The 15,778-nt window shown below is 56.9% G+C and overlaps 6 protein-coding genes across 6 annotated transcripts; 4 read left to right on the top strand and 2 right to left on the bottom strand.

The window, feature by feature from the left end:
• Positions 1-1,172: 1,172 nt before the first annotated feature.
• Positions 1,173-3,854, top strand: PG997_002216 (uncharacterized protein; the record flags this gene model as incomplete). The annotated part of the gene is made up of 3 exons (XM_066806531.1): positions 1,173-1,280; positions 1,352-2,143; positions 2,196-3,854. The coding sequence occupies 3 exons, from the start codon at positions 1,173-1,175 to the stop codon at positions 3,852-3,854; spliced, it is 2,559 nt and encodes an 852-aa protein (XP_066673827.1).
• A 731-nt stretch (positions 3,855-4,585) lies between these two features.
• Positions 4,586-4,879, bottom strand: PG997_002215 (uncharacterized protein; the record flags this gene model as incomplete). The annotated part of the gene is made up of 1 exon (XM_066806530.1): positions 4,586-4,879. The coding sequence occupies one exon, from the start codon at positions 4,877-4,879 to the stop codon at positions 4,586-4,588; it is 294 nt and encodes a 97-aa protein (XP_066673826.1).
• A 1,266-nt stretch (positions 4,880-6,145) lies between these two features.
• Positions 6,146-7,849, top strand: PG997_002214 (P-loop containing nucleoside triphosphate hydrolase protein; the record flags this gene model as incomplete). Its single annotated transcript, XM_066806529.1, has 3 exons — positions 6,146-7,264; positions 7,330-7,575; positions 7,664-7,849. The coding sequence occupies 3 exons, from the start codon at positions 6,146-6,148 to the stop codon at positions 7,847-7,849; spliced, it is 1,551 nt and encodes a 516-aa protein (XP_066673825.1).
• Positions 7,850-9,022: 1,173 nt separating this feature from the next.
• On the top strand, positions 9,023-13,072 carry PG997_002213 (uncharacterized protein; the record flags this gene model as incomplete). Its single annotated transcript, XM_066806528.1, has 11 exons — positions 9,023-9,112; positions 9,178-9,236; positions 9,303-9,553; positions 9,630-9,756; positions 9,821-10,211; positions 10,279-10,927; positions 10,972-11,183; positions 11,240-11,333; positions 11,476-11,948; positions 11,995-12,328; positions 12,396-13,072. 11 exons carry the CDS (start codon positions 9,023-9,025, stop codon positions 13,070-13,072), a joined length of 3,357 nt encoding a protein of 1,118 aa, XP_066673824.1.
• A 32-nt stretch (positions 13,073-13,104) lies between these two features.
• PG997_002212 (uncharacterized protein) lies at positions 13,105-13,320 on the top strand (the record flags this gene model as incomplete). Its single annotated transcript, XM_066806527.1, has 1 exon — positions 13,105-13,320. One exon carries the CDS (start codon positions 13,105-13,107, stop codon positions 13,318-13,320), a length of 216 nt encoding a protein of 71 aa, XP_066673823.1.
• Positions 13,321-13,460: 140 nt separating this feature from the next.
• PG997_002211 (uncharacterized protein) lies at positions 13,461-15,587 on the bottom strand (the record flags this gene model as incomplete). The annotated part of the gene is made up of 1 exon (XM_066806526.1): positions 13,461-15,587. The coding sequence occupies one exon, from the start codon at positions 15,585-15,587 to the stop codon at positions 13,461-13,463; it is 2,127 nt and encodes a 708-aa protein (XP_066673822.1).
• Positions 15,588-15,778: the final 191 nt, after the last annotated feature.

The following is a 15,778-nucleotide window of genomic DNA, read 5'->3' as shown; positions in this document are numbered from 1 at the left end:
ACTCGACTTGAATTGATGGATCGACGTTTTTTCAGTGACAAGGGAGGTAATGACGATGTCGCGCTGGACCTTTGCCAGATGCAGCTAAGATGGGATTTGAGATTAAAAACAGCCAAGTGTAGGTATGTAGGTAGGCTGAAGGACGAAAATTGCACTGACTGCGCTGGTAAGTAAATGGAAGAGCAGCCCATGGCATGGATCCGGCCCCCAGGTCCAGGCCCAGCAAGCCTAGCAGGCCCAGTTTCCATGTCGGGTGGGTGCGGTCTACTGGCAGACTGGGTCTTTGGTTAGCGGAGGATCGCGGCTGGCAGGCTGGTGGCATTTGCATACCGGCACCCCCTGTAGGGCCAATCATCAGCTCCCCATAGCGCCCATAGCATAGCTACAGGAGCTACCCACCCTGCCACCCTAGCTCGAAGGACCTGTCCCGGTTGGGAAGAAATCACCTTCATCTAGCTGCATCCGGAGGTGAAAGTCCATAAATCTGTCCAGCAATGGAAGCAGACATCGCTAATAACCTGATTTTCCACGAGGAAGGTTATGTAATCTCACAGATGGTATGAGGGCTGGAAGGAGTAGCGCGGGCTAGTAGGCGTGCTAGTGGCCTGAATGGGGTTGTTTTTCGGGCTCTTGGGGGGAAGCGAGCGTGGGAATTAGGCTTGGCCCAGCGTTTGTTTGTCCAGCGTGGGCGCAGGAGGCCCAGGTAAGGACAGGACGGCAGACGGGTCGCAGATGCCAATCCAACGATGACGTATCACAACTCAATGTTTCACGTCACCACCAGCCAACCCATTCAACACTCGAGCACCCTTTGGCGCAGTACATTGATGCAATACATGCAATACATGCAGTACCTGGCTTAACTTGGCACTGCACAGGAAACCTGCCGCAAGCCTTTCCCTTCCCCCTTTGATCCGTCCCATTGAGACTTAATAAACCTTTCTCCCTCCCCAGATCCTCGCACCTGGTCCTGTTTTTTCCTCCCATCTAAACATCTACTGTTGTATTCTCTTTTCTCGTTGTGATACCCCCCCAAAGCTTGATACCCTATATACCCATACAAGCTTTAATACCTCCCAAACCACCCATACATCCACCTACGACCCATATCCCTCTTGGCAAACGATATACGACTTCCGATTGGTACTACTACAACCCAACCATCCTCAATCATGTCGGTCAACAAGCCCACAGACGTGAAGCAGAAGGAGGCGGATGTCAACCGCAAGCTGCAAATTTACGGCATCATCAACGCGTTCCAGGCTGGCAAGGTGCCATCCGTATGTTCTCCCTGCGCATACCGTTCTTGTCCTGTCCGCATGCAATGTACTGACACTCGATGCGCCTACAGAATGACCAGATCGATGTCGCCCTGAACAGCTTCCTTGCTTCCAAAGCGCTTGCAAACCCTTCCAACAAGCTCTCCGCCGAAGGTCGTGCTCTTGTTGGCGACTTCCGTAGCGTCGTTGAACAAGCAAAGAACCTGCTGCTGTCCAAAAACGAGGGCAACCTGCTGCAGGATTTCGTGTGGCAGACTACCCAATTCGACCCCCAGGCTGTCAGCACACCGAACGCTCCCATTAACAAGGAGACGGCCCAGCAACATGGCAACCAGGCATTGGAAGGTCTGCGAACACTTGGAACCTTGATCATCACCAACGGACAGTTCCGCAAGTTGCTCAATGACGCGACCATTCTTCTTCGCGACATGGCTGGTGACGCTGCCGCCAACACCGCCAACAAAGTTCGCCCCGACGGTGACGCGCTGAACCAGATCGACAGACCCGCCCAGGACAACACTTGGCACGAGGCTCCCAACGTCAACAAGGACAACGTCAAGTCTCAGCTTCAGAACTTCTACAAGGGCAACCCCAAGGAAGATGCCAAGGACGCTGCCTCAGCTGGTGTCAATGCTGCCCAGCCTTCCACCAGCGGCGTCAACGACCAAGCCGCCCAGCAGGCGGCCCACGGTACCGCCCGAGAGCGTCTCCACGAGAACACCTCGGAAGAGGACCGCCAACAGGCCAACGAGATCAAGGAGAAGGGCAAGGAGACTGCCGCTCAATACCGAGAGCGGACAAAGCAGTATCTTTCGAAGAAGATGCCCGAGGAGCGTCGTGAGCAGACTATCTGGCGATTGAAGGTATGTTTGCATTACCGACACAATATTCGCCCACTTTACTGACATACTTTAGAAAATGGTGCTTGAATGTCAGCAACACCCCGACTACCAGACAGCTATCACCACTTTGCTCGACCTTGCCGAACAGTACGGTGGTCATGCCCAGCAGGTCACTACCGGTGCTACTGGCACCGTCCAGGAGGGCCGTACTGGTCTGGCCCAGGCCGAGGCTGACCTTAAGACCTTGATCGAACGCTTTGCCAACGGCACCTCCAGCGACGATCTGTGGTCTTCTATCCAGACCGTCTACGCGGACGCAGACAGAGATCCTGACCTTAAGAACTGGTTCAAGTCTATGAACAAGTACGTCCGTCGCTGCCTACAAGAGCAGGGCTACATCATGGAGGAAGATTCGACCAGGGAGTGGAATCGCCTGTATGACCACGGCAACTATCTCCTTCGCGACCGTTACCGCCAGCACACCGATCGCATTCTCGACGAGATCAAGTTCCTTGCTACTCAGTTCGACGAGGACCCAATGAACAAGCGCTTCGCGCAGTCTCTCCAGAAGCTGTTCAACGACCTTGGCAACGACGCCAATGGCAAGCCTACCTTCAAGCCTCATTTGATCAAGGATTTGACTGAGATCATCATTCCTTCCGCATTTGAAAGCATCGCCTACATCCCCATTCCCCGCATTGAGTACTCCGACCCCATGATCGATGCCGTTGTGGAGAACCTTGTCTTGGAGAGTGACAACTTTATGCCCAACGTTTTCGAGATCGCTAGCGACCACTACTTCCGCTGGGGCCGCAAGAACCTAGCCAACAAAAACAAGCAGGCTTTCGATGTCAAGGTCACTGGTATCCAGATGGATCTGCGCGATGTCAGCTACTACGTCAAGCGAAAGCAGGGATTCCCCTCCATCACCGACACCGGTGTTGCCAACCTTTTCATGGGTGGCGATGGCTTCTGCTTCCGCATGAAGTTGGCCTCGGCTGACAAGGATGACCGCCAGAACTTCTTCAAGATTGAGAAGGTCGATGTCGATGTCAAGAACTTGCAGGTGAAGTTGGTTAAGTCCAACCACAAGCTGCTCTTCGGCATGTTCAAGCCCATCATGCTTAAGGTGCTTCGCCCGGCTGTGCAGAAGGTGGCCGAAAAGCAGTTGAAGGACCAATTCAACCAGTTTGACCAGGTCATGTACCAAGTCAAGCAGGAGGCCGACCGTGCCCTTGACGAGGCCAAGGAGAACCCTGAGCAGGCTTCCAACATCTACCAGCGCTACGTCACTGCCATCCAGAAGCGAGCTATGCAGGGCAAGGAGAAGGTTGATGAAGTCGCCAGCAAGACCAAGGTCAACATGGCTGTCACCAAGGAGGACAGCATTTTCCCCAACATTCAGCTCCCCGGTGGCATCAGCTCCAAGGCCACCGAGTACAAGGAACTGGCTCGCAAGGGCGAGAAGTGGGAGAGCCCTGTCTTCTCCATCGGCCACGCGTCCAAGAGCACGAACCTCCCCAGCGCACCCACAGTTACCCGCAAGACCCACGACCTCCCCAGCCAAACTGGCAGTCATACCAATGGCAGCGCCCATGGCAACGGCACCCTGAGCGGAAACGGGTACGCCAACACCGGCTACGGCAACGGCAACGCGCTCAACGGCCACAACAAGCTCTACGACAACACTTCGCCGTTGGGTAACAACCCGACCAACCAGGTGACCATCTAGGAATGTCACGAAGATCACGATGACGAGTGCGAGCTTGATTGATTTTCCCATTTTTATGAAAGTAGGGGAAGGGCGGTTGATGGATGGACAGGTTATACCCCGGTCGCGCGGCGACCATACATGTTCATGGCAGGAAACACGATGATACCTTTTACTGTTTGCGGTTTACTTTCTCTTTGTATGATTCCTTAATCACCAGCAACCTAATACCAAGAATGATTCCTGAACTACCTACTGAATTCGATGGCTTGTGAGACGACTGCATCTACCGGTACCGTACCTTATGCCCATTGGTAGCGAATCGTAATCATCACAACAGTCGTATCCCTTCGGGCCCATGTCTTCTCGTACTAAGTTTCCCTTTCCCTGCCGTATCTCGTCGGAATTGACAAGGGTTTACGTGTGTCACCCTTCATGGTCTCTTCTTGGCACAATCCCGGTACGACGGTTAACAAAACACCGGTTTATCAGGCGGATTAGTATTTGATTTCAACAGTTTATTTGCCAACTTCGACTTATGTACTTTCTAACATTTCCCATGTTGATTTCACCCTATACATTTCCTCGTCACATGTTCCACTCAAACGTCTTAGAGTCTTACCACGTAGTAGGAGTCGGACGCATCTCTCCCGCAAACCCGTTCTTTTCCCCCTTTTCTCCTCTCCATCATGTCGGCCAATCATGTTGGTCTATCGTGCCATGCTTTTGGTAGCAGTGAAGGATGAAGAACTTCAGTTCTTGGAAGTGTCCGGCTTGGGCTGTTGTGGTTTCGGCTCCGGCGACTCTGGTCGCGGCTTTGGCGCGGGTTTGGGGCTGTTGGTGATGTCGTAGCCTCCGCGTCCGAGGTCCGAGAAGACTCCGTATGCTGTCTCCGGGTCCAGCCGGCTGTAGTTGACTAGTGTCTGGAATCTGCTGGTGCTGGTGCTCCCGTCATTGTCGGATGAGATGATTGTTGGGCCGGGCTTGGGCGTGGGCTTTGGGGCGGGCTTCGGGTTGCCGGTTGTGTCGTAGCTTCCTCGGGCCATGTTGCTGTTGTTGTTGTTGTAATGTATGTTTTTATTGGAAATGTGATGTGTGGATAGAGTGAAATTGGCTGGACTGATGCGAGTGAAACGTGCTAGGTGTTTTTGGTTTGATGATGGAGGTGTTTTTAGTATAGACTGAAATCTCATGACCTGGTCATAGGCTTATATAGAATCTACGAGTTCCTAGTGGGCACGATGTAGTAATGTTGTTGTTTTCCATCTTGCAGCTTGTTCCATGTACGTCTCGTTTGTCTCCAAGTATTACACCATTGACATGGGGAGGATGTGGTGTTTGACCACACTGAAAGCCACCGTGGTATAATCACAATATTAACGAGAAGAAAGAATGAAAGGGGTATAGGGAGGACCGGCACAAAACATATGCACGACAACAATGGCCAGGTGCATTTATTGCATAGGGGTGGACCCCTTTATTGAAACACCCCGGACTCTTTGTCTTCTCAGAACACAATGGGGACGGGCAGGGTCTGCACAAACGCCATTGGTTGCCGGCTTGTCGGTGTGATTATACTCGAGTTGACCGTCTGGGGCTTGACTCAGATCTTCTGCACACATGTCTCGCCGCCCTCGGCAATACCGATGTTGTGGGTGAGGGGGAGCACTCAGTACCTTGGAACAAACTTCACATACCATAACTCCGAGTCTGAAGAGACCAGACCCTAGCTGCTCTGTGAGATACAAACACATGTTGATATAGATGATGCTCTCGCGCAGGAGCATATATGCATTTGTATCATTGTTAACGAGTCGCGCCTCATGACCGACTACGCCAGCCAGCAACACACAAGATTGGCGCAGTCCAAAGACATTAATTCAACGCTGGTACACAACAACTATGAATCAATTGCTACGAACGACTGGCTGAGACTCATTCACCAACTTACACGGCAAAGAGTGTCAATGTAAACCATCAGCGCCACGGTGGTGGGCACGACGTTGGTGACTCGTGAAGCAGCCGTGGAGGGTGCTGTGACCGGTTTCGGTCGAAAGACCGCCGACGAGTTTGATGTGTGGCAAGTTGAATAAACGAATTTTGACACACAAGGTTCGAGGTGGAGTTCACGTTAGTTCTTTCGCCATCTCCGACAACCTGGGTAGGAACAGGCTTTGGTTTACTTCCAGTCTGGTTCATGTCAAAGCCAAACTGTGTAAAACTAACGGGTTTAAATATCTTTTTTCCCCAGGAAAGCACAGCACTGATCGTACCCATTGACTCAATTTTTTCATTCAACTCAACACACGATCATGCCTTCTCCAAACGCAGGTCGCTTTTGTGCGGCGGCCGTGGGCTCTTCGCTTGCCGCCTACATAATCCGTCTCATTCTGTCCAACAAGACAGTTGGACCTCGCCATGCCCAACTTTTCCTCCGCCTCCAGCAGGCCGTGGCCAAGGTTCCTGACCTATACAAGCTCGCCACGAACCACCGCCTCGCCCTCACGGTCCCTCTGTGGTGCGACAGCGCCCTCAAGCTCATCCAAACCCTGATCGGAAGATACAATTGGTTGAAGGGGCTCGTCCTCCGGTCCTTGACGGTGTCCGTCACCGTTCCCGCACACGATAATCTCAGTACCAACATTCAGCAATGGATCACGCAAGTAGAACAGCCCAAACACCGATACTACACGTTTACTGCGACGGCGGGTGGCGGGTACATCAGCAACCCAAAGACCGGTCATGCCCAACCGATGCCCAAGAACCCCGACGGAAGAATCACTTTGAGACCGGTATACAAGGATGTCCAGTTCTGGGACGGCTGGCGTCCGTTCTGGATTATCCGTCATACGAAACGCACGGCACAAGACAACACGAACATGGAAGATAGCTCCACGACCATCATGACGCTGGGCTATTCGACCGCCCCCATCATGAAGTTCCTCGACGCGTGCCAGAAGCTGGCCGAGGCAACGCACCCCTCGACCAAGGACGCGCCGGTCATCTGGGTGTTCCACCCTTACGCCGACGAATCAAGCAATTGGGGGATTGCCTCAGCACGTGGCGCCGGCTTTGCGCCGTGGGGCCCGGGCGAGCGCAAGACGATGCGGCGCCTCGAGAGCGTCTACATTGACGAGACGGTCAAGGACGAGCTCGTCAAGAAGATCGGCCGCTACGTGAACCCCCTCCGCTCCCAGATGTACTCGGCCTGCTCCGTCCCGCGCCGGCTCGGCTTCCTCTTCCACGGTCCCCCCGGCACCGGCAAGACGTCGCTCTCGCTCGCCCTGGCCGGCAAGTTCGGGCTGCCGCTGTACATTCTCGACGTACCTGACGTCAAGAGCGATACGCATCTCAAGGTCCTCTTCAAGACCCTTCCGCCGAGCTGCTTCGTGCTGCTCGAGGACATCGACTGCGTGGGCTCGAAGCGGGTGGTCGAGGAGGGGGAAGAATCACAAAAAGGATGCAGCAGCTGCATCCGGGTTTGAAAAGACCGGAGGCCGGCGTCACGCTGTCGGGCCTACTAAACGTCCTGGACGGACCCAACTCGGTGGACGGCCGGATCCTGCTCATGTCGAGCAACCACCCGGAGCAGCTGGACCCGGCCCTGATCCGGCCGGGGCGCGTCGACCAGAAGATCTACCTCAGCTACATCAGCCAGGCCTGCGCCGAGACCATGTTCTGCCGGATCTACAGCAAGTTCCGCGAGGCCCTGCGGCAGATACGCCGGAAGGAGGAAGAGAACGCGGAGAGGCGAATGAAAGGGAACGGGAACGGGGAAGGGCAGGGGAAAAGGTGGTAGTGTCTCTCCCCCTCCTCCGCCAATCGCCGAGATGACCAACGCGGAGCTGCGGAGGCATGCGGCCGACTTTGGGTCGCGCATCCCGCCGGGGACCTTCACGCCGGCTGAGCTGCAGGTCTATATATTCGACCATGAGGAGTCGCCGTGCGCGGCTCTTGAGGACCTGGACGATTGGGTCAAGGAGAAGGTTGGAAACCAGCAGGAGGGATTGAATTAGATAGAGTACTAGTACTCATTTTCAGTGAATAGCGTTATGTTATATACCCGTTTTCTTGTCAAAAAGTTGACTGAAGTTTCGCTAAAAGCTTGCTAGAGGTTTATTCGATGTGAATTCAATATTTCAAGACGTAAATAAGAGCAAAACGTACCGAGCTACTGCGCAACTGTTCCAAGTGCCCACAGGGTTGTTGTTGTTGTTGTTGGAGGACGCAATAATTGATCCAGACGTGAACAGTCACCGAAGATCGTGAGCAGTCGCCGAAGTCGTAAGCAGTCGTAAGATGAGAGATAGAGGGAAAAAGAGACAGGAACGTCAGAGTCGCAAGTGCGAGCTTTCATAGATCGCAGAAGCTGAGCTGGTAGCTCGAGGTTTCAACGTTCATCTATTCAATAGTGTGCTTCCATGAAAGGGTCCTGTCATACCAGCCCACAGATCCTGTTGTTTTTGCGACAGCCGGTCTTGTCACTTGGTAATCCAGCCAGGTATGCGGCCTCGGATCTGGCCATCCTGGGAAGTGTTGTCGTCGGCCAGCTGCCGAGCCCATGGAGAATGCCAAGGCTCTAAAGAGTGATAGTGCCATAATATGGGGCGAAAGTTGGGGCGGGATGGGATGATGCCGTTTGGTTCGCCGAAGTTTGTACTTTTCATGGGGGGCAAAAGCTTGAATGGCCCCTTTTTACTAGCTCAGTGGAACTCTTGCCGCAACTGGCAACCGGAGTGCTGGTAAAAACGTCCTCGACAGGCCCACGCTGCCATCTAGGAGCTTTGCTCGGGCGCCTAAGACCGTGGCACTGTGCTGTTAGTCTCGGCCTGACAGCCGAATCTGTGTTGCAGACATGGAAGGTCTCTGTCGCACCCCACAGGGCTGGCTATCACGGACGCTGGAACCGTGGGTCTGAAGTCGGAGATCGCTTCACCTCGCGCCATTGCCAATTTAACATGGCGCTCTAGCTGCTGAGTGCAGGGCTGCACGAGGGGACTTTTCGCATCCCTGCCGCAAGAATGGGAATCGTACAATTCGCATGTGGGACAGACATCCTGGCGGGACTACCAGACGGCGATGGAGACCATCACTCAATGATAAATATCCTCTGTCTACAGTGGCAGCTACTTCGGATTTTCTTTTCTTTTGACCAGCATGCGCTTTGGGTCTTCTGACCAACCGTCAAGATGAGAGGAGCTCAGAAGCTGACGCTGCTAGGCGGCACATTGTTGCTGGCCACGCAAGTCGCCTCCAAGGCTGCGATAGCCCATTATATGGTATGTTTTCGTTCTTTGGTGTAGTTTACTATGCATTGGTACCTGACACAAACTTTCGCACACAGCTTGGTAAGGTCACAGAAGAGCATGTAAAGACGGACTTGGAGAAAGCGAAAGCTGCTGGGTAAGTTCGACAAATCCTGCGGACAGCCCCGATATTCTTCAACGCACGTGTTGACTGTTTCTGCAGCTTCGATGCCTTTGCGATGAACGTTGGCTGCGTCGAGCCAGACTGGGTCGACGAAGTCCTCGGTTACATGTTCAACAACGCCGCCGCCGCCGGCATGGGCGTGTACTTGAACATGGATCTTTATGCCTCCGGCGACGCATGTTGGAACGGAGCGTCGTGCTGCGACTACGCCAACGACTACACGGGCATCTGGAACAAGTATAAGAACTCCAACGGATGGTTCAAGATCGACGGCAAGAACCTCGTCAGTAGTAAGTAGTCCCCTCTTCTGAACACTGCTTGGAAAAGCTCCGAGGACGTCGAGACTGACATGAAATCCCGGAACAGCCTTCTCTGCAGCAAACTGGTCTCGGAAGGAATTTAACGCGTGGCGATCGAGATGGGACGAGGGAAACCTTTTCTTCATGCCCGATTTCGACAACACGACGGGATACTGGGAGGGTGCGGCAGGCTGGTGGCAAGTAGCTCAACTCCCTAACTGCCTGTCTATCGGAACGCTAACCCGTCGGAACCAACAGGGAGCACTGGGGCGAAACAGTCGACGGTATCGCCAGCTGGGAGAGCTCGTGGCCCGAGTATGCAGGTCACGGCGGCGCCTTTCCTGGCGACGTCGGTCCCGACCTGAAGCCTTTCCACGCGGCGCAAGACCACGGCGCCGAGTACATGATCCCGATCAGCCCGCTTCAGTACAAGGCGGCGTACAAGACCAACCTCTACCGTCTCGGCGACATGAACCTGCCCGTTCGCATGGAGAACATTCTGGCCATGAGCCCGCGGCCCAACTATGTGCAGTTTCAGACCTGGAACGACGGGCCGGAGAGTCACTACATTGGTGATATTTGGCCGGAGCAGAACCATGACTACCAGCCGTGGAAATACATGAACCCCGACCGTTACGATCACAGGTTGGTACTTGCGATTACATTCTTCTGGCTCCTAGCATCAAAACGTCACAGCTGACTTGAAACCAATATAGCGGCTGGCAACCCCTTGTCCGATCCTTCAACAATGCGTTCCGGAAGGAGGCTCCACCGCAGCCTCCATGGACACCGCCGACGGCAAGATCGCCGAGGGCGCCATCTGGTACCCGAGCTTCCCGCGCAACACCGAATGTAACGGCCCGGACGGCCTGTACTCGGAAGCCCCGACCAACTACAAGGCCGGCGTCGAGGGCGTCTACTTCGCCGTGGTGATGAAGCAGGGCCTCGCGCCGGGCCACACGCTCAAGGTCTGGAGCGGCAACACCGAGACGCCCGCCGTCTACGACCTCCAGGCCGGCCTCAACTACGGCAGCGCCGAGGTCCTCAACCGCGGCGCGCAGTTCCTCGAGATCCTCGACCCGAGCGGCAAGCGCGTCGCGTCCGCGGCCGGCGGCATGTGCGTGGCCGCGTCGTGCCCGCGCGGCATCGCGGTCCGGAACTACCACGTCGTCGGGGTCGAGGTGGGCGACCAGGGTGCGACGTGCACGCCGTGGCCCCGCGAGCAGGACGAGCCTGACCCGGACCCGGACGCGACCAAGGCTCCTCCTCCTTCTGCGCAGCCGACGACGACTACTGCACAGGGGCCGCCGCCGGAGGAGACGGATGGCGCTATCGTCAAATGGCTCAACAACCACAACAAGGGCTGTTTGATTTACAAGGACTTCCCGGACAAAACCGAGGACTGCAAGATCCCTGCAAAGACGAAGTCGAAAAGGCCAAAAGCGAGCACAGAACTACTTCCTACGGATGCATCGGGTTCTGGCCGGGCGCGAAATCTGTTCCGTGGGAGCGGGCTGACCCTTACAGCGAGTGGGTGGCTCTGGGCCATTGCACGTGTGACGATCCGGTTTTGAATCTGGTCGGAGACACGTTCCTCGAGGCGTTGCCCGTCATTGCAGAAGTACGTCCCCAAAGAACTGGGAAGTGGAAATTTGTACTAATAAGCGACTGCCCCAGGTTGGATGTTACGTCCTCATGTCCTCATTCAAACTGGTTCTCGACATTGCGCTGAATGCCATCCCCGAAGGCAAAGCGCTAACCGCGCCTATGCGTATGCCCCCCTCCTTCCCCTATGTACAAGACCATTATGGATATGACGAAGGAGACCCGAGCTAATGAGATAAACCGCCCCTTTTCCAGAAATGTTGGTCAACGCCGCGAAGCTGTCCAACTACGTGTACGACGCCTCCCAGGGCCCCGACGAGGCCTTCGGCCACTGGCTGAACCCTGCGGCAACAACGACCTCGTCCCGGACGAGGTCAAGAACGTCTTCGACACGCTGAACTCGATCGCGGACGCGGCCGCGGGCTTCAAGGTCCCCTCCAAGATCGGCAAGGGCAGCGGCCGACGGGGCGACGAAGGCAACCCCGGCGCCGGCAAACCCAAGCCGACCAAGACGAACGGCCAGCAAACAACCTCGAAGCGCCCCAGCGAGACGTCGGCGGCTAAGTGCAGCTTGAAGCCCGCCAACGCCGTCGGCCGCCAGGGAGCCGGCGTCGTGACGAGCCGCGAGTGCAACAAGGGCGCGACGACGACGCACGCGTACACCATCACGTCCCTCGCCTACGCCGCGACCGCGAAGCCGACGCTCGTCGCCGCGACTTGCTCGGGCAAGTGGGGCCAGGCCTGCCAGCACTACAGCTCCCGCCATCTCGGCGCGTCCGGAGTGGAAGACGCTGTCGTGCGGACCGAAGATGGCGACGGCGACGCAGCCGGACCTCAAGGCGGCCGCCACCGATGCGTGGGCTCGGCAGCACGGCGGCGCCGGGTGGCAGAGCGCGGCGTACCGGGATGAGAAGCTGTGCGATAGGGCGGAGTACCCGCCGACGTACTTGATGGGCGGGGTCGGTAAGGCTGACTCTAAGCAGTGCGGTGTAGGGCCCAACCAGGTGGTCCGCTGGGTACCGAGGGAGCAGAACCGCGGGGCGGCGCATATGTGGAATAATATCTGCTTCGACACGCCTCTGGGCGCGATGAGCGATGCCGAGATGTATGAGGCTGCGAAGAACAAGAACTTTGGTGCGAAGACCAAGGTCAGAGCTCCTAGTAAGTAACCACCCATCCAGTCGGCCCCCGCACATCTTGGAAACTGACCATGTTCCGCATCGTATAGCCAAAACGGAGTACACGGTCGGAGTCACCGTGGCCCACATTCCCCAATTCACCATCTCCTCCTGGGAACACAAGGCGACGAAGGACGACGGCTTGTGGGACAACCCGTGCTGGCCCAAGGAAATCACGCCCAACGACCCCGGCTTCGCCCTCTTGGAATCCGACCCCTGGTACGCACGTAACAGCAAAAAGCCCGCGTTCGACTACAGCCAGCCCTACGCGCCCGGCACCAACGGGCCGTCCAATGGCCCCGCGCCCGTCCAACGCCGTGACTGGGCTGTAGAAGGTAACGATCCATTCAACAACGGGACGTTTTCCACCGTCACCAAGCGAGACTACGAAGGCAACGGGCCCGGCATCGAAGCGGAGCTCTACCTGACCGAGAACCCCGAGAACGCCGAGGTCCAAGAATTCACCATCGGCCCTCGTATCGGCCAAGGCGCCGACGGCTCCATCTACACCGTCACGGTCGAGGCCGACGGCTGGGACCCGTGCCAGACCTGGGTGCTGAAGAAGGACTACGTCAGCATCCGCGACTGCAACCACGAGTACGCGGCCTACGCGGCCCTCGAGAACCACGGCATCGCGCCCGCGTTCGGGGCGCAGGTCCTCGACTATGAGACGGACGACATGGTCCGGATGGGGCTGATACTCGGTACGTCGAGACGCGCGAGGTGAACCCGGAGAGCCCGGACGATGCGCGGGGCGCCATGGACGCGCTGCGGCGGCTGCACGCGCTCGGCTGGGTCCATGGGGATTTGCACATCGTCGCCAATATCTTGGTTCGGGCGGCGGACGGGAGGGTCTTCCTGATCGATTTCGTGCACGCCGAGCCGTCGAGTTCGGCCGCGGCGAAGAACCACGATGTCGAGTCGCTGAAGAGCATCTTCACGGGCGTGGAGTGGGATGGGGATAGGGTTTTGTAGTAGTGGCTTGTTCAATTCGTCGCTCGCCTGTCAAATAGCTTAATTAAGAACCAGAGACACCTGTTCATGTTCCAGTTTGTCCCAGGACTCTGCCTGCACGTACCCGCTCGCCAGGCGGTACGCGACCCCTTCTTTCCACTCTACCCAGAGCACAGTATACCGCTCGGACCTCTTGACTGGGGACCAATGGCCCGCTTATCCTGATCCAGGGAGTATTCGTATACTCGAGACTTGCATATGGCAACCAGCTCTACCCGCAAGCCCATTTCTTCTCGCTCATTGCGGCAGCCGTCATCGATACCCCTCCTCGGGAAAGCGCCCAGATCCGAGCGGTTGGGGAGGTAGAGCTCGCCCACCTCGCCACCGGAGCTGTCGTAGAGTTTCACTTGGTTCATTCTATCTGCTTGGCAGCCCCATAGCCATACCCGCGTGGTCTCGCAGAAGAGATACGGCGTCTGCTCCGGCATGGTCCCCGGCGTGCCGGCCTCGGGCATGGGGAACGGGTAGTACCAGCTCTCGCTGTGACCGGCCTCGTGGCGGAAGACGTACTCGGCGCACCCGTCCGGGTAGAGGCGTGGCCGGCCGAAGTGATCGAATTCGGGAGCCTCGTGGCGCGACCATCCGGGAGGGAGCGGCTCGCTGAAGTCTTTGTACTTCTCCCGATCCTCAAACCACGTCGATTTGATCGCCCGCCTTTGCGATGGGTCAGTGTCCGAGGATCGGGCGGCATACCATTTGGTAATTGGCACAGTCTCCTCGATTTCGTGGCTTCGGTGGTTGATCCGGGCCGCTTCGCCGTCGCGGCCCATGGTCATCCGGCCCTGCCACCCGATCCACGACCAGGAAGGGAGGTCCGACATCGACATTGAAGGCGACTGACCTTCCTCGTTTGGCCGGCCCGATGGGCTACGCCGCCGGACTTGCGTCATTAGCGACGGCCCGTGTCTCCAGCCCAGCCCCCGCTCGAAGAACATCTCGGGTATCCCGTAGAGGAACCCACCCGGGAAAGCGCAGCTCAGCACCGTAAGTAACCCGGAGATGGCCGGCAGAGCATCTTCGTCGTACCGGAGGTCCCGCGCGTTGTAGCGATCGACGACGGCGTCCAGTGCGCCCAGGTCGGGGAACCCGGCCAGCATGGTGGATATGTCCGGGTAGTCCGTGGACTCCTCTATCGTCTCGGCGGCGGGCTGCACCTGCTCTTCGTGCAGGACGTGGCAGGCGCACTCCCAGTGCAGCTCTTTTTCGTGGAAATAGACCTTGCGAGGCGATAATAGCCGCTCTTGGAAGGTCCGGGCGCGCCGGTAGTAGGGCAAGTCGGTCGACGAATGGCCGTCGAATCGATAGACCTGCGGCCTGCGCACGACGAGCTTGTTTTCCTCCCCGAACGGAATGACTCTTTGACACAGTTCTCGAGGGCCAGAAATGTTTCGGAGGCCTGGCAGTCCCTTCTCGACGTCGCCGTCGGCGGCGATGATGGTTACGACCGCGTTCGCGTAGACGGCTCCCATCTGCATCAGGTGCTCCTCCTTCGCGAGGGTCGGATCGCCATCCGGGACACACAGCAAGTCTACCCATAAGTAGCGCTCGCCGAGGACCGAAGTAAGACCCATGGCGTGCTTGACCATGGGCGGAACATACTTTGACGTGATCTCCGGTAGGCCCAACGCGTTCGCTCGTTGAAGCTCGACTAGCGTCTCGGCGTCGATCCCAGGCGCTACGTATTTCCCGTAGGTGTAGCTCAACGTCACGTAGGGAGCCGCCTCCGCTGCATATGATCCGGGCACCAGACACTTCCTCTCCAAATCAACAAGCCAAGCCGGACGTAAGGGCGAAACGTTGATGGGGTTCTCGCACTTGACTCCGTGCGAGGATAAGCACTCGTCCTTCCAGCGCTTGAGCATATCCAGATCCGCCCAGTCGGGATCCAGAACCCGCGTCGTGCCGGGATGGTCCGGCTTGCCTTCTGGCCGGGCGAGCAGCAGATCCCAGAATACGCCCCCGCTGTACGACTCGACGAGCCGGGGACTGGCTTCCTTGCCGGGTCTTCGGATGCCCATGTCGGCCGTGACTCTGTATATGTCCCTATTCTCTGAGCGGAAGACTTTGACGAAGCTCTCCACGAGGGGCCGGTGGCTTGCGCATGGAGTAGAGAGTGCCGCTGCGGGTGGTCCGAAGTTCACGGCATCTTTGAACGTCAGGTCAGTGAAGCGTCTCCAGATGCCCTGGCAGGTCTTGCAGCCGGACAGCGATTCCGGAGGGGCCGCCATTGTACCAGCAGAAACTCGAATGTATGCTTAGAATGCGTGATCGTCACAACAGTTTCAATAGTTGGCAAGACCCAAACTGAAGCTAGGAGGACAGCGTATATATATACTCAGTGGGGTCTGGGAAAATATCAAAAGAACGACTGTATCAGCCGAGCCGCCGGTTGCTGCCTTGCGGATCCACCGAGGGCCCC

Source organism: Apiospora hydei, assembly GCF_038363865.1.
Source record: "Apiospora hydei strain CBS 114990 chromosome Unknown utg000003l_segment0_segment0, whole genome shotgun sequence".
Classification (NCBI taxonomy): Eukaryota; Fungi; Ascomycota; class Sordariomycetes; order Amphisphaeriales; family Apiosporaceae; genus Apiospora; species Apiospora hydei.
The sequence above is the reverse complement of the archived record's forward strand: the minus strand, read 5'-3'. Positions and strand labels throughout refer to the sequence as shown.